Consider the following 16346-nt stretch of genomic DNA (forward strand, 5'->3'; position numbering starts at 1 on the left):
GCCCCCTCCAGCTGAGATATGTGGCGTAGAGGCACTTGGGGGGTCCTCCAGAAAATTTGGCTCTTGAGCCTCAGCTGCTGGTGGCGCAGTGGCCAGTGGAATTGCTTGGACTGGTGATGAAGGAGCTTGTGGTGTTGGCGATGAGGGAGGAGGAGCGGGTGTTGATGGTGGTGATGAGGTTGGAAGAGGGGGTGGAGCAGGTGGAGAAGATGGTGCCACCCTCTTCCTTTTTGTGACAAGGCCATCCTCTGTGACCTCGTCGTCCTCTTCTTCTTCCTCTTGGACGATTTGGGGGGCTTTCCGTTTTGGCCTCTTAAGGACCAGTTTCTTTCGCTGGGTGGGTTCCTTGGGCGGTGATCGCCCATGAACGATAGCCTTCTCGACCGCCGAGTTGGGAACCGTCTGGGAACCGGTCGCCAACCCGTGGTTTCGGGCGAGCGCCTTTAAGTCGGCGAGCATGTTTTTACCCAACATATTATCTGCATGAAACGAAAATGCATGAATTAGCTCAGAGAAGAAAGAGATGGGTGTATGAGGCAATGAAACAGCAAAACAGGTATATGCAGAAAAGGTAAAACCAAAGTCTTGTGCGTATCGCACAAGACGCCCAGAAACAGTATCAGAAGCAATATCGAAACAAGAGTGTAGCGCCCTAACCTATTTGGAATTCTAGCTGGTCCTCAAAGAATTCGAAGGAGATCAGGGTGGGGGTCAGGAAGGTTATGTTGGCATCCGACACCCTCTTCCAGAATAGGCAGAGGTCTCGGTCCAAAGCTCCCATGCAATCAGGACTTCTGGGCCTCCTGAAGCAGCTCTTGGACTCCTTTTTCCCCTTGTCCACCCAGTACAAGGGGAAACCGTCGAGAAGGGAAGTGTCTTTATCGTTTGCGCGCACTTGGATGAACTTCCCCTTCCAGTCCTTGTATGATTGCTGGAAGATGGTAAAAATGGATCTCCCAGCAATGGCATTCAGGCTGACCCACAGGCGGTCTCCTGGGTGCTTGGCCTCAAAAAGAAACAAAAACACGTCCACTGACGCAGGCAGCCCCAGGTGGTCGCACGTTATTTGAAAGGCTCGAACAAACGCCCAGCTGTTGGGGTGAAGCTGGGCGGCAGCAATGTTGAGCTCGGTCAAGAGTTCCCTCTCGAATCGGGTGAGGGGAAATCTGAGTTTGACTTTCTTGAAGAAAGTTGTGTAAACAAAGCAAAAGGGCCCGTCGGCGCTCACTTTGTCATCAGCGCACACTGGCAGAGCGGCGGGGCAAGGCAGCACCATCATCCTCTCGTCGTGCTCCTTGTGAAACGATTGATAGGCCTCGTCCCCCTTTGTCAACCGCAGAACTGCTCCCGCAGTGTTCACCGACGAGGTCTCCTTTAGAAGGGTTGGGGTGGCCCAAGGATATAGTGTTTTGAAGTCTGGCAGAGGCACGGGGGCTCCTCCAGCGTCTGGTGGAGTCGCCTGGGCCAGAGCAGTTTGGGAAGATGCAGGCCTCTCAGCCTGCGAAGAGGAAGCGCCACGGACTTGGGTTGGGTCGTGCGCTTGTGAAGAAGGGTTTCGTGCTGATGGAGGGGGGTTCGGGGTGATCTTTGTGCGAGTCATGATAGCAACTGCAAAGGAAGAAGAAAGGAAAAACAATCAGGGGGTTACAGAGGCTGACTCGGTCATGGAAGGAAGGTGAAACGACGAACGAATGTGAGTTCGTTGCGACGATCGGCAAAGCCCTAAGTTACGCAGAAGAGAAATGGAGAAACGACCCACAGCGTATGCACCAGGCAGTTACAGGATGATGCAAATCGGTGAAAATGCAAGGAAACCCAGCAGATGAAGGAAAGTAATTACCTTTCAATGATCAGGAAGACGAGGGAGGAAGATGGAGATCTGGAACGTTGAAGAGCGTCGAGAGTTTCGCAGAGGGAAGTTAGAGCGTTTTGCAAGCACGAAGAAAGTGATGGAACAGTGGAACGTAATGGGTTTAAGGGTTTTCGAAATAGTTTTGGGAAGCGCTAACGGCAGATGAAGATAGCCGTTGATGAAAGCCACGTGTCGAACGATGAGCGAAGGGTTTGGTGGAGCGTCAGAGCAGCAGAAAGTACTATCGCTTGGAATTCTGCGTCAGTGCCACGTAGACCGGTGTTAACGAAGGCTCTTTCAGTCTTTTCGCTAGACAAGTCTTCGCTTAAGACTGGGGGGCTTGTGTACCGCCCTGGTGGTCGGGTATGATGACGTGGCACCTTGCTACAGTGTAGGCGTGTTGACAAGGCGCCAGGCTGGCAGTTAAGAAGGAAGTCGGGAGGCACGTGTAGTCGCCGTTTGCTAAGTTGGCGTGTTCCGACTTCCAGTTTACCAGAATAGGCGATCGCCAGGTTGAGGATGGAGTCGCCAGATGCAGACTCAGGCGACCAAGCAGTCGGAGATCGCCAGAACAAGCACATCGCCGAAGATGAAGGAGAAGCAGATTATGAAGGCGGCCGGCGAGACCACAGGGAAGGTGTATGAAGGCCCTAACTCGCCAGTTTCAGTAGAGATCGCACTCCTAAGTTAGCTATGCACTGGGCAGTACCATGCATAGGTAACTTAGCCAAAATGAGAGTAGAAGCAGCGCCAAGTCAGGGAGCCTCCAGATGATGGCACGTGTACAGTTGGATACGAGCCACGTGTCCAAGTCTGTAACTACCAGGAGAGAGAAAATCACCAGGTATATAAGAGCTCTTAACGGACTTTCTGAGGTACGCACGTTCAGTTCATACACTTTACGCTTGCGAGTGACAGAGCTGTTGTGAGAGAGAGTTTTTGCACGGTTCTAGTTCTTAGTATTTGGTGATACCGTCACTGACTTGAGCGTCGGAGTGCGATCGGCCGCAGCGGCGCCGTGTCGTTTCTTTGCAGGTTCTTGAAGTAGATCCAGAGGAGGAACGAAGGTGATAAGCGGTGCGCACGTCGATCCTTTGACGAGGCATTCTCCAGCGCTCCGGTCAACAGGCAGGATCAGGATGAAACAAAAAAACTCGTACTCCCACCACCATGAGAGGAGTTACACTAATTTTGCAAACGGGAAAATCTTACCGTAACGATTCTGTCACTATAAAGGTATTTCAAAATGAAATTTCATCTGTCTCCCTCTATGTGTCAAGTCGTCACCCCAATATCATCAAAGACAATTTAAAAAAAAGATTTAATGTAAGTTGATTTAGAAAAGTTGGTACCGCATTGAAAAAATAAAAACTCTTAACATAAGGATGAAAAGTACTATAAAATCTTAAAAGAATTTATATTTCTCTAACAAAATTTATTTGTATTAAGTAGCTTACAATGTGTAATAAATAAAATTAAAAAGTGCATTTAAATCGTAAAATCTCAAATATAAATTAAAAATATATATTGTATGACAACATATAATTATTAGTATATGATATATTGTTATTATTTATGTGAAGATGTTATGTCCGGACTTGTGTGAATATTAATAAGCAGCTTACAAGAATAACAAAATTAGAAAAAATTATACATAATGTATTTAAAATTTTAAATGTAGAATACATGTAGATTTTTTAAAAAGTAAAATTGAAATTTGAGTGCATATGTAGCTGCGGTGATTATGATGTGCAGAATGCAATTGGCATGGTTGATTATGGGTGTCTTCTCTAATTTTGTTGTTGGAGGGCAGTGTAAAATGACAGAATTTGGTATGGATATTTATTGTTGCAATAAAATTGTAATAAAAAGTTAGAGAGAAAGAGGGGATAAGATATTTGATGATTTTCTGGTGAAAAAGAGAGTTAAGAAAGAGGATGATTGAATGAGCATAAAAAAAAAATCTAAAGAGTGGAATGAGATAAGGTAAGGCTGCAATCTGAACTATGCAGACACTCACCAACATGCTCTCCCTCTCGCCTTCTGTCACTGCAAACACTCACACCCTCAAACCCAGTAATCCCAATCATCTCTTTCTCATAACTTCTCCATCCTTCACCAACCGTCGCCATTCCGTCAAACCCATATCTGCCATAATCAACCCTTCTTCCTTCAAGAACCCCCAGCCTCCGCCCCAGCAGCAAGTCTACCAACCCTTTCGCCCTCCGCCGGAACCCCTCCCTTCGCAATACAGCACCCTCGACATCGCTGGCCGCATCGACATCCTCGCCAACCGCCTCGGCCTCTGGTACCAGTACGCTCCGCTCATTACCTCCCTCATTCGGGAAGGCTTTTCTCCTCCCACCATCGAGGAAACCACCGGCATCACCGGCGTGGAACAGAACCGTCTCATCGTCGCCACGCAGGTCCGCGACTCCCTCGTCCAGTCCAACGCCGACCCCGACCTCCTCTACGCCTTCGAGACCAGCGGCGCTGAGCTGCTCTACGAGATCCGTCTTCTCAGCACGTCGCAGCGGGTCGCTGCCGCGCGTTTCCTTGTTGAGAATAACTGCGACGGGAAGGCGGCGCAGGAGCTGGCGCGCGCAATGAAGGATTTTCCGAGCAGGCGTGGGGATAAGGGGTGGGAGAGCTTTGATTACACTCTCCCCGGAGATTGTCTCTCTTTTATGTACTACCGGCAGGGCAGGGAACACAAGAACCCGTCGGACCAGAGGAGTTCGGCACTGGAGCAGGCGCTGCGCGTGGCGGAGACTGAGAAGGCGAGGAAAGTGGTGTTGGAGGAGTTGGAGGGGAATGAAGAGGAGGATAAGGTGGAGGATGGGGAAAGAGTGCGTGTTCCGGTAGTGAGGTTGAGGATTGGGGAGGTGGCAGAGGCTAGTTCGGTGGTGGTGTTACCGGTTTGCGGAGCGGAGGAGAAGGAGGTGTTGGAGGCGCCGTTTGAGTGTAGGAGTGAAGGAGAGTTTGGGGTGGTGGTGGCGGAGAAGGGGTGGGCGAGGTGGGTGGTGTTGCCTTGGTGGGAGCCTGTGGTGGGTTTGATAAAAGGGGGTGTTGTTGTGTCGTTTCCTGATGCAAGGGTTTTGCCGTGGAAGGCTAATAGGTGGTACAAAGAGGAGGCTGTATTGGTGGTGGCTGACAGGAGTAAGAGAGAAGTGGGTGCTGATGATGGGTTTTATCTTGTGAATGGTTATGGTGATGATGGGGGTTTGAAGGTGGAGAGGGGTTTAACATTGAAGGAAAAGGGTTTCACTCAGAGTTTAGGAACTGTCTTGTTGGTTGTTAGACCGCCTAAAGACGAGAATGAAGATCAATTGACTGACGAAGATTGGGAGTGACCAAGACTCAAAATATAATACCCCTTTCCTCTTTTTTCTATTATATTCATTTCGGATCACATGCAACTATCTTTTCTTTTTCATACATAATAAAATTGTTTATCTTTTCTTCTTCATCTGCTTCATACACTCGGTGGTTTTCTGCATAATGGCTATAACCGTTTGATCTAGAGTGCAACTACTTAACTTGGACATGCAAATTTATCAGTTAAGTATAGAAAGTTAGATGTGGTTAAAGTGGATCAGCTGTTGTGTATGGAACACTTGATCAACTCTAATGTAAATATTGGTATAATTTAAGTTCTGACTGTTGAAAAAAAATTCAGTACACGGGTAATTGGACGTGTTAATGAAAATAGAGATGAAATTCTGTTACCAACAACATAAAACTTTAAGGTAGAGACTTAGAGGCTCCACAATTCATACGCAGGAAGTTAGCATAATAGGGAAGATGACTCCTCAAATCCATGGGATGCCTAGCAAATGTTTGAATTGAAATTACAAAATTGTATTGAATAATAGGTTCATAAAGCATTAACAGATGTATTATCATTTAAATATTTAACATTTGTAATGCAAGTTTTAACAATACGTTTGTTTCTGATGTCCTTGAACCCACCTTCTCTGGCTCCTTAACTACACTTTCCCAAACAGTACATGTTTTACAAGGCCCTATATCACTTTTAATTATATATAATAACTATAACTTTTTACCATCTACCTTTTTTTTATTTCATCTTATTTTTACTTAATTTTTTTATTCTTTTATTATATCACTTGTCACTTTTTTATTTTTTTTATTGTATCAGTGCTATTTACTTAATTTGAGTTAATTGGAATAAATGTAATTCAGTGCAAAAAGTTGAGAGTAACTCATAAGTAGCTTTTATATTTCATTAATACTTTAAAGAAAAACAAAAATTTAAAAGGTATACAAGCATGGAAGGTTTGGGCCATTCATTAACAAATTTTTAAGCTTAAATTGTTAATTAATTATCAAAATAAATCCAAATCGTTTGTCGTGAAGGTCTCACATATCATGTAACAGTTACATCTACAAACATGATTTCGGGATCAAATCCCATTCGGACTGTTTTAGTAAACAGATGCCTGAGCAATGCATGTTTTAAAACAAATCACTAGCTTATATCTGCACAAATAAAAAGGGGACAGAAATTACATTTTCTGAAGTTACTAACAAATTGTTTTTTGGATTTTCAGTCTGAGACCTGTTCAAGTTACAAGGCTCAATGAAATGACGAGGACGCATCCTCTTTCTCTCTTTAAACAATTTTGCAGTTACCAATATCCTCTATTACTTTCATTGACCTCAGAAGAATATTTAACCAAGCCATTGTTGGGCACGACGGTCTCCGCTATTTCCAACAGAATGCCTAATGCTAATCTTTTCATTAGCATATTTTTGTTGAAGCCATTCAAAAGCATTTACATCAAGTTTTCCATTAACTGACTTCCCTTGCTTCCTACGAGTTTGTTGCTCCCTTATTGAAGCCCACAATTTCCCAACGGCATCCCTCTGACTAGCTGTAAATCTCGCCACATTATCAGAGGCATGTTTCACTAAAATATCAATCACGGTTTGACACCTGGATTGAGAAAGGATAACAAAAAAATTTCAAAATCATAAAACGTGCGTAAAAGACATAATACAACAGGAAACGGTACCAGCACTTACCAGGGTATTTTATAGCGCCGGGCAGCAATCTCTAAACATGTTATCAAGGCTTCTCTTTGTGACTTGAGGAATATCTTGGTTTCTTCCTCATCCTCCCTTATCTCCACAGCTGCCTCATTCCTTGCCTTTAATTTTTCACCTTTCTTTGAGGAATTAGGAATCAGAGCGTCAAGTCCAAATGGGTCAGCTTCCTTCCCATCATTATCATTATCAGTTGTAGGTGTTTTACCACCTTCCTCTGCTATAACTGTGCTATCTTTCAGGGACTTTGCTTCCTCTGCATCCTCCTCCTCTGTTGCAACAGGAAGACTAGATATAATTTCTTTGATTTTCCCAGCTGCTTTAGAAAACTGTACAAAAATAGGAAAGAAATCATGAGTAACAGAAATAATCTTTATGGATCCAAATATTCTAGGCAAATAGAATAAGATCTATAATAAACAACAATATTCCAGACAATATTTTCACTGCAAATAATTTGACACATCAATAGTTCCTCCAAAAATATACAAAGTCAAAGTATTAGCAAGCAGAGTGCCATGCCAGGGAATTCAACATTTGCAACCAAGAAAACTCCAACTACCCACAATCAAAATTGTTTGTCCCTCGAGTCACTGATGTCTCCTTTGCAAGAGGAGACACAAGTCACGCACCAGTGAACTCCCATCCCATTATGCATCTATCACAAGCATGGAAAGGGTGGACACAGTGGATGGCTGTATTGGACATGATTATGCTTATCATTCCGTCATCTACTTGACAATTAATCTTATCATTGCTCCAAATGATTTTCTTTCCAATCTATTTTTGACTCCAGCCAGTAAAACCAAATATTCAAAATACTATGTTGAAACACTAGGATCCATCTTTTGCCACAATTCATGTGGATGAAAAACTAATGAATTGATATGTGAAATGACAACTTCAAAGATCACTACATCAAAGTAATGAAAACTGTGACCAGAAAATATAACTTTTATTTCACTGCTACTTTTCAAATGAGAATACAATCTCTCTAAATAGTTTTACGATAGACTTCTCAAAATCTACCTTCTCTCTTATAAAACCTATACTATAATTTACATTTAAAATCATAGTATAAATGACATTCAAAACTAGAAATAAAGCTAATAATTATTGACCATTCAAATTTCCAAATAAAACTGATGACGGCTTTGAGTTTAATGCTAACAAATTCCCCCCTTAAACTCAAACCTTTCATATTCTTCATTCAAATTGCTTTTCTGATTGTCATCGCCCACACTTCCAATTTTATATTTTTTCTTAACCCAACCGCCTCCAATATTTTCCCAATAGTAACCATACTCTTCTGGATTAGAAGCAACTTCTGTTTTCTTCACTGCATCAATCTATGCAAAATTTTGAATTAAATTACTTTTAATTTCTCAAACAAAATCTTCTCCACTTTTACCCTTGGAGTTTAAAGGATTTAAGGAAGACTTTGACTTCAATGAGCTTGGAACATAATGATTATACCATATATCCTTTTCAGATAATGCCTTGACATCATTCCATTTACCCTCTTCTCCCAAATCAGAACCACTATCTTCAAGTACAACATATGAACCAAGTTTCTTATTGCCACAAGAAACTTTATTGAACCCCATAATCGGACCGTCTAAAGTATTTCCTACACTTTCATCAACAATAACAAAACATGGCAGATACTTGTCATTGGCATTTGGTTCTGCCTCCAACTTTTTCATAGCTTCAAGGGCATTTGAAAACTTATAAGGGACTTCTAATTGAACTGTAATTCATTCACCTTTTCTTTTTGTGTCAAAAGCAACAAATGGAGTTCTTCTACTTGATTGACTCTACTTTCTTTGTCTTTCTCCATATCAACATATTTTTCTTCCAATTTTTCCTTTTCTCCATGTTACCAAATTTTGCTTCAACACTTTCCAATTGAGATACCAAGACATTCTTTTCATTTAGAAGATTGTGTTTTTCACTTTTCAGTAAATTGCAAGATTCTTCCAAGCTACTTGATTTTCCCCTTAAACCTTCAAGCTCAATTTTGTCATCACAAAGGGACTTCTCCGACAAGATATTCTTTAAGTTGAGTTTGAACATCTGATTCTTTGCCATTTCCACGTTTGCAAGCACTCGTTCATTTTTGCCGTTCAAGTGCAAAGTCCGATCTTTCATGAAAACCGAATAACCTTTCTCCAATAATTGTCCAGTACTGAGAATATTACTCTTTAAGTCGGGTACATAATAAACGTCCTCCTTAGTGTCTTGTTTTCCATCATTTTGAGAACAACATATTTTTCTCTGGCCTTTTATTGGAGTCCGCACAAGACACATGTCCATCTTTTATCTCTTATATATCAAGAAAGATATGTTTGTGCCACACATGATTACTAGCACCAGTCTATATACCATGCCATGTCACTATTCAGAATGACGCCTTCATTGGCCATCATGAGAATTCCTTCCTCTTTTATCTTCCTCCACTAAATTTGCACTTTCTTCCACTCTTTTCTTGGTATAACACTCCTTTGCATAATGTCCATATTTTCCGCAGTTGTAACATTCAACTAGTGTTATCGATATGGGATAATGGATCATATCGAAGACCCCAAAAATCTGTTATAGAGTTATAATGGAAAACATAACGAGTTATGGCGAAAACATTGCGGTTGAAAGAAATATAATATATAATATATATATATATAATATATATTTATATATATAACTTCAAAAAACTACAAAATAATGAAAGAGACAATCATAACTAAAGATTATATTATGTCTAAAGATTCAAATAACAATAATATCAAATCAAAACATCGCAAATTTAATGTTCAAAACATAAAATAACAACAAAACACAAGCAATTGTCTTATGTTTCTAACTATTAGAGAAAGTATAGTGGCCATGGTGGCATAGATAAAAAATGTGTTGTTGAAAATAGTTATATAATGTTTTCAATAGGCCCAAAATAGGACCAAAATTAGTAAGCTGTGATTTTTAAATTAGGGTTTACCAGGGAGTCGCACGCTGCCACACTCAGTATTTAAATTTTAGGGTTTTTTATTAGGTTAAATGAGAAATGGGCCTTTGCCCCAAACTTATGTCTCCTAAAAACTAGGTTTAGGTCTTCATGTTGCAACCCTTCTTCATCAGCCGCACACAGCTTCTTCTTCATGCTTCACGTCGTCACAGCGTGCGGCGCCATCGCTGCCACCGTTTGTTTTCCGCTTTTTTGGATATTTTCGATTTTCGTTAGCATTCCGAGATGCCCAAAGCGAGCACCATGGGCCGATAATGGATAACACTGCATTCAACATTTGAACTTTTTGAACGACCACCACTATCATGACCTCGTCCACGCCAGTTTTGCTAGTTAATTTTTCCCCTATCTTGATTGTTGTTTCCATGACCACGACCTCCGTTGTGATCAAAACCGCGACCTTCGCATCCATGTCCTCTTCCTTGGTTATGTTGCATGAACATCACCTTGTCTTCTTTGATGGTCATCTTTGTTTATAAGGCTTCCTCCAAGACTTGTTTCTTGTTCTTCTTTCGTTGTTCATGTGCTTCAAGAGAACCCGAGAGATCATCAATGGTCATCTCTTCCAAATTCCTTGACTCCTTGATTGCACATACAACATTTTCAAAGACATCGGTCAATGACCCAAGAATTTTCTCCAGGACCCTTGCATCCGTGAGAGTCTCTCCATTGCATTTTAGTTGATTGGCTACCGTTTGCACATGAGTGATGTAACTAGATACATCTTCTGAATCCTTCATCTTCATGGCCTCCAACTCACCTTGTAGAGTTTGAAGACGCATTTGTTTAACTCAGACTGCACCCTTGAACACCTTTTCCAATATGTCCCAAGCTTCCTTTGAAGTGGATGCACCAACAATCTTCTCAAAGATTGCCTCATCAGCAGCTCTATACAACATGTACAAAGTTGTCTTATCTTTTGATTGTGTCTCTTTCAACACTTTGTTTTGGGCTGCCGAATAACCAGTGGTATTTTCTAGTTCTTCAAAACCTTCTTGAACCACATCCCAAGAATCTTGAGATCCTAGAAGGGCTTTCATTTGGATGCTCCAATTGTCATAATTGGTCATCTTTGTTAGTTGAGACAGGGACATATTATTGGTTATACTGGCCATAGCTCTGATACCAATTTGTTAACAGAGAATATAACTTTTATTTCACTGCTACTTTTCAAATGAGAATACAATCTCTCTAAATAGTTTTATAATAGACTTCTCAAATTCTACCTTCTCTCTTATAAAACCTATACTATAAATTACAATTCAAATCATAGTATAAATGACATTCAAAACTAGAATTAAAGCTAATAATTATTGACCATTCAAATTTCCAAATAAAACTGATGACGACTTTGAGTTTAATGCTAACAAAAACTGTACATGAATATCACAAAATTATGAACAAATAAAAGGACAATACACAAATAAAAGACCACTATTTGTGATGATTGGAACAGCATTACATGTCAAACTAATTCCCCATAATTCCAATATGCTTCTCATTGTCTCAAATACGAAGAAAGTTGTTGTCACCAAGTTTAATATAGAATTCAATGAGAAACATACCACAAAGCTGTCATCTGTGTATAAATCATTTGCCACCACAGCATTAATTGTCCATGCTGCCAGTTGATTGTTTTGCTTCTTATTGAGGTGCTGAAATTAAAGGATAGGTCGGAGTCAAAAAGTCTTTCGCACACCCACCCACCCTGAGAAAAAAATAATTGCTAACTATGAATTATGAATATCTGCAACAAAAAGGTAATCTTACTTCTTTGGTGTTTTGAGCTGCGGAGAATAGACAATGGTAATCTGCTCGAACTGAAGGATCTGTACAAGTTATGGATGACGACATTGCAGCTTCTAATATTGCAAAAAAATAATCACTAACTTCTGACTTTACACTTCCTGCCTGAATGAGCTGTACAGCAAGCTTTGCCGCCTTGCTAAACTTTGTAGGGTTCTTGATGTGCGAAGATATCTTCTGCATGGCATCAATAACTTGTGCTTCAGAAGCATCCGTCATGGTTTTGAATTTCAAGCTTTTCTTAGGCGCTGCATCTGAAATTACAATAGATAATTCAGAATTTCAAAAAAATAGCAACTCCATCATTCAAGGGAAGCAGACATAAAAATAATAACTTCACATTATAGCAGCATTCTTAGAACCAGGAGAAAATTAAACTAAATTATTATCCTTTGTTTTGTTAAGTAAACTCAAGGGGGAGGGGATGGCGCCCAGTTCAAGAGGCAGGGAAAAGTTTACGTCTCAGAAAACACTTTTATAGTGGAACTTACATTTACCTCACCCAAAGAGACAAGTGAGGGCACAAATTTGCAACCTGTCAGATTTCTTTTTGCTTATGAACACCAAGGCAAGCTGAAGTAGAGTTATTGGTTTTTGATAAAACAATATACGGAACTCCTAAATTATTATATAATCAGCATAAGTTCCCATTAACAACAATAAAGCTTTACCCCACTACATATTAAATACTGAAGTTGACAGCGTGAAAAGAAAAATCAGACGATTCCCAGAAAATGGACTTTGAAGCTGAATTTTGCAGTCCCGATTGAACGACAAATGACCATTTTATCCATTCTTCTAACCACCATGCATGTATACATTTTCCCCATGCTTCCATGGAACTTAGGGTTCAGGCGAGAAAGCAGAAGAAAAAATAAACAGTATACGAATTACATGGAATTAATTGTTGGAAATGGAGTAACCCTAATTGGAAGAACAGGTAGAAAAGAAAAGTGTGATTGAAAGGAAAAGAAGTTGACCTTGGGTGTCGGGTTGAGTAGGGTTGGGGCGCTTGAGGGAACTTTTGAGGATGGACTTTGGAGGCGGAACTGCAGAGGATTGCTTGAGGGCACTTTTGAGGATTGGCTTCGGTGCCGGCACTGCAGAGGATTCTGTGTTGTCATGGTTGTTGGTAGCAACTGCAATTGGCCGTGGTTGAAGTTGATGATGTTGAGAAATAGCAGTGTTTGATGAAGGAGCTGGCAATCCTTCAAACAGATCGTCTGCCATCACAATTTCTCTTTTTCCTCTCCTTCTTCTTCGCCTTCCAAAACTCTTCCTTTCACCCACTCAAATATATTATTAAGACGCTTCTTGTTCTTTCCTTTTCTTTTTGTTAACCATATAATTACAGTTTAAATCATTCTCAAAAATAAATATTTTTATAATTAATTATATTTATATTTGTTGAAAAGAGATTTTAAAATAATTATTTTTACTTTTATATGATAAAAAGAGTAATCTTTTGCTTAAAAATGTATAAAACTAAAAGGAAATTTCAAATTTAAGTTCACCAAATCACTTTATTTTTTAAAAAATAAATATTTTTAGTCAATTTGAATTTCTGTATCAAACAATTTGCTGCATAAACAATTTGTTTTTTCCTAAAAATAGCTCAAGATTTAAAAAATACTTTTCCAAACATGTTATTATGTATTAGAATAGGCGTTTGACAGATTATGAGCTCAAGTGTAAAGTCTTCATAGTATTCTTAAAACTCTACTTAAAATTCAAATATCGTATGTTGTTAAATCTTAATTTAGATTCAGAGAGATTTAATACTATTTTTAGTCAACTTGAGTTTTTTTCAATAATTTAGTTTTTTTTTAGCTTAATGATTAGCATTATTTTTAAATTGGATGGGTTTAAAAAGAGTGTTAAGAAATGGACTTTTAAGTCTAACACGTGCGTGAGACTATATATTATGGGTGGTCTGATAGCGGGTGACACGATAAGCCCAACAAAAGATAGATTTTAAATGACTCTATATCATGGTAAAAAGTGAACTTTAAACCTAACTCAACCTCGTAAAACCGGCTCATGAGATTGAGGTTTGCACCCACTTATATACAATTAAAGATTATAATCTCTAATCGATAATCTTAAACAAAGAAAAAAATAAATAATGATTTATTATTATTTAAAATCTAATTTATAATATATAAGAGAAAAGTTGAATTGCGATAGACATAATGTAGGTGTCTTAGTTAATCCTTTCGTTTATATTTAAAAACTGAGGTTGTGTAACAGATATAATATGGACACCTTAATTGATATATATATATATATATATATATATATATATATAAAAATAATTTGGTAAGAATTTTTTTTTTTCATTTAGTAGGCTTATTATCACAGTTGTTTATGGAAATAATAAATGTCTAACAAAATCATCATACAACTAAAAAAAATTGTCCATAATTTTTACAGTAATCAAACAAAAGTAAAACTTATTGTATTGTTAACTTTATTCATATTTTAAAAAATTATATATTTTTCAGTTCAATCTAATTCGAATAAGTTGTGAGTTGGATTAGCTTGTAAGTTTAAGCTTATTTTAACATTCCAATTGTAAGTAAGTAATTTGAAATTTGTTATATATAACAAAGAGTTTTATGTGTGAAAAAGTAAAAATGTTTTAAAAGTTATTATTTAACTAACAATATTATTTTCAATCATACAAAAATGATGATTTTAATCTAGTGAACGAACTTTATATAACACAATTTTTTTACTTATTTACTTTGAAATATATTACACAATCGTATTGTAAATCTCACATTAATAAAGGCAAGTACAATTTGGAGATTTTCGAAAAAATATAATTATATTAGATACTTTTCGTTAAAAGCATAATATTATTTAAAATAAATAAGTTATTTTAAACAAATAATTAATTTATCGCCAAAATTTTGTCTTTAAATAAATTAAAGATTGTTTAGCGGCGAAAATTTTCAGTAATATTCATTTATAGACATGTTTTACACATACAAATTTTCTTTATGGATACACTTGAAAATTTTTTATTTGTCAAAAGAAAAATTATAAGATATGTGTACATCAGTAAATTTCATTATACTTAGCCAAAACAACAATTTAAACATTATACTTATTAAAATGGACGATCGGATAACCGACCACCTGAGGTAAATGAGCAGTTATAAACAATTATATAACTTAGTAAGTAAGAAGTTACAAATAATGTTAAACGGGTCAAAAGCACACTTTGAGATATCAGGGACATATCCCTATACAACTTTCATGATATCAGAAAATTACTATGCATGTTAGTCGTTAACTGATTATGTAGCCCACATAGGTAAAAGACCATGGGTCAACACTATAAATAGATCTCTTCGTGAAAAAATGAGGTACATTTTTCACATCCCATAAGAATACACTGAAATCATATCACTGACTTGAGCGTCAAAGTGTAATCACAAGTACCCCCAACCGACGGAATATCTACAGCAAAGGAAGGAAGCTTCAAAAAACTCAAGGACAACCTACACGCCAACAATTGTGTACCCGTTGGACATGCATTACCTGGCCCCTCTACCCCGTACAGGTACAATTGGCGCTCATCGTGGGGCCTGAGGTAATCTTCAAATTTCCAACAAAAACGTAACAACGATGGTTGCAACAAGAAACAATGCAAACAACGACCGTATAGCAAAAGAATCGACAACAATGATTCAAGTCCTCCAAGCACAAATAGAGGAGTTACGACAAAAGGGAATTGCAGATCAGCTGCATCATGAAGAAGATCGACGCAAACAAGAAGAAGACTGGCGGCGGCAAGTGGAAGAGGTATCTCTTCTAAGGGAACAAAATAGAAAACTACTAAAGCAGCTCGGAGGACCTGAACAAGAAGAATACTCTCGCACACTGTTTCCCTCACACACTCATCAATCTAGAGCGGTTGTCAAGACTTTGAAATTTGTCACCGAATTTGAAGGAAGTCCAGTGAACCATCCTAACAGACCCTCCTGGAGGGAGATAGGGAAAACTTTACACCACACTGCTTTGTTGGTTATGTACAGGGTCATCTAGGTCTTTAAAATATTCAAGTGTTCATCTAGATCAATGGAACCATCATAAAGTTTGATAGTTAGGCCTCTCCATTTATCGAGGAGTGGCACGACAATTATTTCGTATGTGAAAGGGTGGCCTTTCTGGTCTTCTTCATCGTTGAGAACAACATCATTTTTTGAGCTTTGATGTGTTTGGAGGGTTTGAGGAGTTTGAGGGGTTGGTGGTACTGCTCTAATTCGTCGAGGAAAAAGTATCTCAGAGCTATCTAGTCGATTCATTCCACTTCTACTAAAAAACAACCAAGAATCCCTCCAATAACATTTACAAACGACGACTTTACGACAATAGATCGGGCACTAGATGACCCTGTGGTACCATGGAGATAGATAAATTTGCAATCACCAAAGTATTGGTAGATCAGGGCAGTTTGGTCGACATTCTTTATTGGAAAAATTTCAAAACGATGAGAATTCCTGAAACAAACATACAGCCTTATGAAGAGCAGATTGTCGGGTTCTCAGGTGAACAGGTTGATACAAAAGGATATCTTGACTTGTTCAC

At 38.8% G+C, this 16346-nt stretch overlaps 2 protein-coding genes across 2 annotated transcripts; one reads left to right on the forward strand and one right to left on the reverse strand.

Annotated features, from left to right (window-relative positions):
- The first annotated feature begins 3617 nt into the window (after window positions 1-3617).
- On the forward strand, window positions 3618-5321 carry LOC137817366 (rubisco accumulation factor 1.1, chloroplastic-like). The gene has a single exon (XM_068620651.1). The coding sequence runs from the start codon at window positions 3859-3861 to the stop codon at window positions 5203-5205; it is 1347 nt and encodes a 448-aa protein (XP_068476752.1). The 5' UTR covers window positions 3618-3858; the 3' UTR covers window positions 5206-5321.
- Window positions 5322-6220: 899 nt separating this feature from the next.
- LOC137817367 (uncharacterized) lies at window positions 6221-13072 on the reverse strand. The gene is made up of 5 exons (XM_068620652.1): window positions 12728-13072; window positions 11712-12001; window positions 11507-11596; window positions 6902-7251; window positions 6221-6812 (listed from the first exon to the last, which is right to left on the reverse strand). The coding sequence occupies exons 1-5, from the start codon at window positions 12975-12977 to the stop codon at window positions 6548-6550; spliced, it is 1245 nt and encodes a 414-aa protein (XP_068476753.1). The 5' UTR covers window positions 12978-13072; the 3' UTR covers window positions 6221-6547.
- Window positions 13073-16346: the final 3274 nt, after the last annotated feature.

Source organism: Phaseolus vulgaris, unplaced genomic scaffold (genome assembly GCF_000499845.2).
Source record: "Phaseolus vulgaris cultivar G19833 unplaced genomic scaffold, P. vulgaris v2.0 scaffold_35, whole genome shotgun sequence".
In the NCBI taxonomy this organism is placed as follows: Eukaryota; Viridiplantae; Streptophyta; class Magnoliopsida; order Fabales; family Fabaceae; genus Phaseolus; species Phaseolus vulgaris.